The sequence below is a fragment of the Strix uralensis genome, chromosome 6 (genome assembly GCF_047716275.1).
Source record: "Strix uralensis isolate ZFMK-TIS-50842 chromosome 6, bStrUra1, whole genome shotgun sequence".
In the NCBI taxonomy this organism is placed as follows: Eukaryota; Metazoa; Chordata; class Aves; order Strigiformes; family Strigidae; genus Strix; species Strix uralensis.
The window spans coordinates 25,702,751-25,711,397 of NC_133977.1; the positions used below are offsets into that span (position 1 = coordinate 25,702,751).

General features: G+C 42.2%; 1 protein-coding gene across 1 annotated transcript in view; it reads left to right on the forward strand.

Moving 5' to 3' along the window:
- Positions 1-5,413, forward strand: part of FIGN (fidgetin, microtubule severing factor) — a 97,638-nt gene extending 92,225 nt beyond the window's left edge. Inside the window, exon 2 of the mRNA XM_074872293.1 lies at positions 3,043-5,413. Coding sequence (XP_074728394.1) covers positions 3,051-5,291 — 2,241 coding nt within the window. The 5' untranslated portion in view covers positions 3,043-3,050 and the 3' untranslated portion in view covers positions 5,292-5,413. The remainder of the gene's footprint in view (positions 1-3,042) is intronic.
- The last annotated feature ends 3,234 nt before the right edge of the window (positions 5,414-8,647 follow it).

The window sequence follows — 8,647 nt, forward strand, 5'->3', positions numbered from 1 at the left end:
TGATGTGAATTCCCCCCTCCTCTTATAACAGATAATTCAGATTTTCTGACATTCTTTTGCAGCCTCATAATAAGGAAAATAAATTAATCTAGACAAACAAAATGCAAAGAATTGAATTTTTACACCATCTAAATACATCTCCCCACTGTGACTAGAAATAGAATTACTTTATTTTAAAAGTATGTGATCCATTCTAAATGAAAAAGACTAATTGATGAAATTATTAAAGTATTTGTGAAAGGTATTTCGAAAAGCTTGCTAAGTGGGTAGTGTATGATACATGTTGTGCTTTGAGTTAGTGCATTCTTTTATCTCTTTAAATTGAATAGTCTTTTACAAGCCATTAAAGACAATGTGCCAAAAGCATATTCATTAACTACAGTACAAGTACCAGCCCAGACAGATTCTCTGCTCCATCCCTGCCTATTTTACCTTCTTCTTCAAAAGTTTCACTGCTGCTTTAGTGCATTCTTTGCGAAGAGTCTTTCTCATGGCATCCGTTCATTAGTATCTAATGAAACATCAATCTACTCAAGTTCTTCTGCATCTCTGTAACAGAAGCTTGCAGTGTTTTGGTAACCTTATAAGCCCAATATAGCAGAACATGGATGGCTTTTGTTTGTTTGTTTTGTTTGGCTTTTTTTTTAATAGGGGTAACGAACTCGTATGTCTGTTAGGCAGTTCTATGTTACAAGAACATTAATATTATTTCCTTTAAGAAAAGCCTGAAGTAAATCTCATGACACTAGAAGAATTTTAGATACTGATCAGTTGCAATTGGCTCTTGGTGATCTGCTCTTCAGATTTCCAGCTGAATTTAACAAAGTATGATTTCTGAAAAGCTTCTGATAGTTTCTCATTAAAATTACATTTTTTTAATATGAGCTTGATTTCTATAATTTCACCCAATTTCATGATATTTTTACTCCATCTGAAAGGCAGTGGTTGAAACATCAGAAACAATTAGCAAAAAAAAATTATATTATCGTTAAATGAAAGAAATAAATCTGCCAAAAACTCAGTCTCGAAGCTGCATTTGTCAAAAGCACTTATCTGAATTAATTTTTATAGGATAACAGTATAATTGTTAACAGACATTTTTCTCAAGTTGTCAAAGTGTTTGAAAAATGAGAGAGAAAGAGAACACTCAGGAAAAAAATCCACAAGTAATCAATGGCATGCTCACATGGACTGAGATTTGCAGTACTTGTACTAATAAAATATAAGGCTCAATTAGAGGTACTTTGCAGTTTTCAGGTTAAATTTAAATGATTTGGTGATTTGCAAATACATGAATCCAAAAATAAAAATGAAGAATCCAAATGCAAATGAGTGCAACTGCAATAAAATATAATTGCAAATGAATCTGTTGCTTTATTCATTTATTGTGTAATTACTGCAATCCTTCCCACCTTGTTTTCAGTATTTCTTAATCATTAAGTCGGAAGCATGACAGCAGTGCCAGCCCTGGCATGATTCTCTTTGACTAAAACCTTGTAAATTAACACAATTAGCACAGCATCATCCTGCTAATTAACTTCCAGTGTCTGGTGCAGTGGTTTTGCAAACAAGGAAGAGGGAGTCAGAAGGGAATAAACATGCCATTCTGTTACCAAACTGTGTGCTGTGTTAGGTTTAGCTCAGCGAGGCTAAGCTGGCCATGTCAGATGCCAGAGTCAGGCAATGAAGAGCTAAAGGGGTTGGGGAGAAAAACAGGAGGGGGTAGAAGCTGTCAAAATAGACTGCAGTAATTCAGAGGGGAGCTAGTGCCACAGATGCTTCATTTCGACTAGGCCTCCTCCTTATCAGGGAATCTGTGCCAGAGGGCACAAGACTGTTTGCAAAAATCACTTTTGGTAATACGAGAGAGATTAAGGAGGTCTATTTGATACAGCTGTACAAAAATCAGCAATGTATATTGCTGAGAATACTATGCATAGGTACGAGTTGGAGTGGGTTATCTTAACGCTTGTAAATTGCTCTTCCTGCACGTGGTGGATTAGAAGGAGGGGGGATAATTCACATCGCATTATTTACAAGATTAATTGCTTTAAAATGTCATTTACATTTCTCTTTTTTTTTTTTCCTTTTTTTTTTTTGTATTGATAGGGTGGGGTTTTTTTATAGCCAGCTGTGGAAGTCACAGAACTTTTAGGGACTTGGCTTCATTTCTTTTTCCTTTTATTCATCTTTTTTTTTTTTTTTTTTTTTTTTTAAACCCTCTTGCTTTGTACCCTGGAGGCTGTGAGGTGGGGGGGGGGCAGCGGGGGGGGGGGGGGGGGCGGGGGGGGAGAGAGCAAGCAAGGAGACCGACAGACAAGTCATGCTTGTTTTTTTTTTCCAGAGCCTCAACAACAGAACTGAGAGGCAGAAAGGAGCCAGTTGTAATTCATACCGAGTTGTAGGCTTTGTGTGATGAAAGCGACGGAGCGCTGCCTGGGAGATTGCTTTGCTGCACTCCACGAAGCAGATTTGAAACTGTCGTGGACCACTTTAGATGAGAGTTGGATTATGGAATGACCTGCTATGTCTGTGTCATATTGTTCTGCGCAGGGTGCATTATACTGTGCTAACTAGGTGTTCAGTACCAAATAAGAGAGGTATCCTAGATGTGATCTGTCAGCTGTGTCTCATATTTTTATATTGGTTAAAATATAAAACTGAAACAGTGATGAAAGAGGACAGAGCAGTTGGATGCCTTGTATGTTAACAATAAATCTGCACTCGGAGTATTTAAAATGTACTGAGTCTTATTTAATTAATTTGAGAAATCTGGCATTACCTATATTTTTTTAAACCAACAAATAACCCCCTACTGAATCGGCAAAAGATGTGGCTCCCTGTGTATGTGCCTACAGTAAACCAAGTAGTTTATACTGCTTCATAAGGGCATTGCATTTTCTTTCCTTAAGGATTTGTGGTGTTAAGTGCAGTGTTTCAGAGAGATGAAGAAGTTCACAGACAGTACATTTGAGAACTCATTTAAAAGCATCTGAAAAAGGCCAAGCTTGCTGTTAACTTTGTTTTTTCCTACCGCCCTAGGCTTGAAGATGCAGTGGACGCCAGAGCATGCCCAGTGGCCAGAACAGCACTTTGATATCACTTCAACCACCCGGTCCCCTGCCCACAAGGTGGAAGCCTACCGGGGGCACCTGCAGCGTACCTACCAGTATGCCTGGGCCAACGACGACATCTCAGCTCTGACCGCCTCCAATCTTCTGAAAAAGTATGCAGAAAAGTACTCCGGTATTTTGGAAGGCCCGGCCGAGCGGCCCATTCTCAGCAATTACTCTGAAGCTCCCTCGGGGCTGGTGAACGGTCGGAAGAATGAAAGCGAGCCCTGGCAGCCATCGCTGAACTCGGAGAGCGTGTATCCCATGAACTGTGTCCCAGACGTTATCACCGCCAGCAAAGCTGGGGTAAGTGCAGCCCTCCCTCCCGCAGATGTCTCGGCCAGCATCGGGAGCTCTCCTGGGGTGGCCAGTAACCTGGCTGAACCCAGTTACTCCAGCAGCACCTGCGGAAGTCACACCGTTCCTAGTCTTCATTCAGGGCTCCCATCTCAGGAATATGCCGCAGGATACAATGGCTCGTACTTGCATACCAGTTACAGCGGCCAGCCAGCACCTGCACTTCCATCCCCTCATCCATCCCCCCTGCATAGCTCGGGACTTTTACAGCCACCGCCACCGCCACCACCACCAGCCCTCGTCCCTGGCTACAACGGGACCTCTAACCTCTCCAGTTACAGCTACGCTTCTGCCAGCTATCCTCCTCAAACTGCCGTTGGCCCTGGGTACAGCCCAGGGGGTGCCCCACCACCCTCGGCATACCTGCCTTCAGGAATCCCTGCTCCAACCCCTCTGCCCCCGACCACTGTCCCCAGCTACTCCTACCAGGGCCACGGTCTGACGCCCATCGCGCCGTCTGCCCTGACAAATAGTTCAGCCAGCTCTCTCAAAAGGAAAGCTTTCTACATGGCAGGGCAAGGAGAAATGGACTCCAGTTATGGAAATTACAGCTATGGCCAACAGAGATCTACACAGAGTCCCATGTATCGAATGCCCGACAACAGCATTTCAAATGCAAACAGGGGGAATGGTTTTGACAGAAGTGCTGAAACATCATCCTTAGCATTTAAGCCAACAAAGCAGCTAATGTCCTCTGAACAGCAAAGGAAATTCAGCAGCCAGTCCAGTAGGGCTCTAACACCCCCATCCTATAGTACTGCTAAAAACTCACTGGGTTCGAGATCAAGTGACTCGTTTGGGAAGTATACCTCCCCAGTAATGAATGAGCATGGTGACGAGCACAGGCAGCTCCTCCCTCACCCAATGCAAGGCCCGGGACTTCGTGCAGCTACCTCATCCAACCACTCTGTGGACGAGCAACTGAAGAATACTGACACACACCTCATTGACCTTGTTACCAACGAGATTATCAACCAAGGACCTCCTGTGGACTGGAGCGACATCGCTGGCCTAGATCTAGTAAAGGCCGTCATTAAGGAGGAGGTTTTATGGCCAGTATTGAGGTCAGATGCATTCAATGGACTGACTGCTCTACCTCGGAGCATCCTTTTATTTGGACCTCGGGGAACAGGCAAAACATTAATGGGCAGATGTATAGCTAGTCAGCTGGGGGCCACGTTTTTCAAAATCACTGGCTCTGGCCTTGTCACAAAGTGGTTAGGAGAAGGAGAAAAAATTGTCCATGCCTCCTTCCTCGTGGCAAGGTGTCGCCAACCCTCGGTGATTTTTGTTAGTGACATTGATATGCTCCTTTCCTCTCAAGTGAGTGAAGAACACAGTCCAGTAAGTCGGATGAGAACCGAGTTCCTTATGCAGCTGGACACTGTACTGACTTCTGCTGAGGACCAAATAGTAGTAATTTGCGCCACGAGTAAACCTGAAGAAATTGATGAATCTCTTCGAAGGTACTTCATGAAACGACTTTTAATCCCACTTCCTGACAGCACAGCGAGACACCAGATAATAGTACAACTGCTCTCACAGCACAATTACTGTCTCAATGACAAGGAGGTTGCACTGCTTGTCCAGCGCACAGAAGGCTTTTCTGGACTAGATGTGGCTCACTTGTGTCAGGAAGCCGTGGTGGGCCCACTCCACGCCATGCCAGCCACAGACCTTTCAGCCATTATGCCCAGCCAGTTGAGGCCAGTTACATATCAAGACTTTGAAAATGCTTTCTGCAAGATACAGCCTAGCATATCTCAAAAAGAGCTCGATACATATGTTGAATGGAACAAAATGTTTGGTTGCAGTCAGTGATACTACTTTAAAAAAAAAGTAATGAATGTTGGCACACACAGAACCTGCTACATAGGGTAGAGAACCCTTTTCAGTAGTGTTAAAATTGCAAAGGGTACTGGGAAGACTACAATTTACCTTGCCTCTAAAGAGCCAGGGTAGACTTGAAGGAAAAGTGCATCAAACAAGAGCTGCTGATCTGAAAAAGCCACACATGACAGAAAGCGTATGTTGATGCTCAGTTCTGTTCAAGCTAGACAATACTCACCAAGGAGCAAGGTGCAAGTGGGTTGATTTCAGAAGGACATGAACCCTGTGTGTTGATTCCATTCTGCTGTTCTTGAGATTTAGTTGCTGTCAAGTGCCTGAAGTGGTGCTTTATTTTTTGTTTGCCTCACAATTACATTGGTGGCATGTGCTAATATAAAGAGCTTTAACTTCAAACATTATTGGACTAAAGAGATGAACGGTTGTGTTGCGACAGAGAACCAGATTTTTGCTATTCTAAGAGCAACAGTATTCCTCAATCCTGTCTGTTCTCCGGTGTTAAACTAAGAACAGGTAAAACAGGGTAATGGTAATCTGGACCTTAATTTCTGCAGTTCATTTCTTTTAATGTTCTGTCTGCAAAAACTCAGGAAAGTGATTGTGATTTGTACAGTACCTCAAAGGAATGTGTTGAAAGCACTATGTACTGCTGAGAGTTATAGGCTAGGCTTCAATGTTACTTTATATTAAATATGTATGTTTACCTCAACAATTGGAAAATGGCAAGGAAAATTACTTTGAATGTATCCAGGAAAAACTAAAGTGTGATATGACTGAAGCTTTACAGATTTTAAAAGTAGAAACAGGAGGATTTCCCAGTGTTCAGAAATGGTTCTTTTGCCAATTTGTCAGATCAAACCAGAGCAGATAATGACTTTTCTTGTTGGTAAACTGTAAGAGTTTTCAGCATATTGCTCCTTGATAATTACGTGATACAGTCTTTAGAAGGTGCATAGATGAAAAAAGAGCCACTTAATCGGTTTACGTTAGCTTCCGAAACAGTCAAATGTAAGATTTGGTAGGACTTCGAGAGGCAAATTACCTTAAACTGTGACTGCTGGCCTTTGTTGTGCAGTTCTAGTCGTAGTTTTGAGGTTATTTTGGTGAAGCTGTAGGGAGTGGGATCAGTGTAGGTCGCTGGCAGAGCTATGGGTTGCAGAGCTGTTTATAGCAATGCAGTGGACTGTGACCAAACAAACAGTACAAATAACAAAGCAAAACTGAACCCTAAAAATACATTTATTACCCTTCCCAAACGGTAAAGTTGAGTTTTTGTTGTGTACGTATGGCTCCATTGTCCTTAATGCAATCTTCATTTAGCATCCATTAGAAATTTTCCAGGCTGGAGTGTGCCCACCATTATTTCTACCTCAGTTTTGTTACGTTTCTCTTGGAAAGCAAAGTAAGAAATAGGGCAAAAAACAACACCAACACAAAAGTCAGATTACATTAGGAATGTGAACCTGCTAAACAAGTTTGAGAGAGCTGCTGTTTTTTCCCCTGAAGTCAAGTTTTTCTCTTATGTTCATTCTCTTTACCCCTCCTTTTTCCTCCCCCAAATATACATATTCTGGTGTCTTCCTTCTGGAAAGACTAGCTGGCATGTGTGGCATTTTGCTCAGTTCTCCCCCCCCCCCCCCCCCCCCGCTCCTTTTCTTTTTATCCTTTAATGCTTTCTGTGCAACTCTTCTGGTGACAGCTGACTGATGTTGGGTAATGTCTCTGAGCAGGAGCAGTGCATGTTGCAGCTGCCCAAAGCCTCTGCTATCACATGAACAAAACAGCCTTGCTTTTTTGAATGTATTTTTTGTTTGTTTACTTTAAAGAGACAGTAACAAAACTGTTGCAAAGCACTGGCATTTAATGTTTCTGTTAAGTAGTGTACATTCAAAACCATTAAATAAATGCACTGAAAAGCCCCAAGAAGAAAGATACCAATCTGTTACTAGGTCATGTTTGTCTTCTCAAAAATTGTACAAACCTTGTCCGTTTTGTTAAATCAATGGAGACATTTAGCATTCAGAAAGCTAATGAGGGATTTTGTGGTATTGCTGAAATTTATGACTCGATTATTACTTTCCTTTATTTTTCTTTTAAGATATATATATATATTTAGATAGAACGTGCTAAAAACAGAGCAAATAAACCAAAATCTAATTTAAGATGGATTCCTGGCAAACATTTTGTCTATCTAAAACTTTATGTTTTAAGCCTAAAAGTACCATTTTAAAAACAGTGCCTTTCATTAAGGATATAGAAAATAAGACTTAAATACATCACCTGCTTTTTTTTTTTTTTTCTTTTTCTTTCAACAACAGTTACAGTCTATGGTCCTTGTTATGACCCAGTCTTTCTGCTTCCCTAAACCTCCACAGGCTGCTTCTTCACCCCAGTCATTCCACCATCCTCATATTTGGGAGATCCTGATGTCCCTATTAGCTGTAGGTTCACGCTGGCAAGTACGCTATTGCAGATCGCTGACCCAATTTCTGTCTTAGACATTGCCTTTCATATCTGCAATTGAGCTGTGCTCATTTGAAAGGCTCAGGCAAGTTTGATAAACCAACTCCTGTTAACTGTTTCTCCTATGCATATTCCTAACAGATTTTCTTGCAGCTGGTAAAATGAAAGCAACCCACTAGAGTGGGTTTTGCCCTCTTTTTATCCAGTAGCAAAAACAAAAGCAAACAAAATTGTAGATGGTCCCTTTGGCTTCCAGCTTTAAATCATTCTCTTTAAAAAGTCACTCTGGGAAATGGATTTTTCAAATGTTAACCAAAGTGAGAAGCAGGCAGAAACTGAGATGGTGTGAAAATGCAGGTTCCACACGTGCGCACACACACACGCTCATTCTCTCCAGGGCTCGATTCAGCTTCGAGACAGCAGAAGCGGAAAACTTCACTCCTATCACAGCAGCTATAAGGAGATGAAAACAGAGCCAGATTGTTACCCAAATTTTCCTTACCAGCAGCTGTCCTTGGCATTGCTCTGGGAGGGTGCCTGTGGAATTTGGTGAGAACTCGGCCAGGTAGTGTTAACAGAAGTCACCTCAACCCTTCTCCAAGTGGTTTCTGGCCACTCCTTTGATGGAATTTCCCCAGTTTGGGGGGGCTGAGCTGGCTGAACCCCCTGCCATGTCCTGACCATATTGCTTTTCGTATTGCTTTCCTCCCTCCTCCCACATTCAGCCCATGTTTTCTCCCTAGTGAGCAGGTTTTGGCATGCTGGTGGTCCTTCACCCCTCTTGGCAGACTTCTTGTCAAGGAGTGTCCAGGAAGGGCTGAAGCATGATCCTGAACTTGAGCAGGGCCCAAAGGTTAGGATTGTTT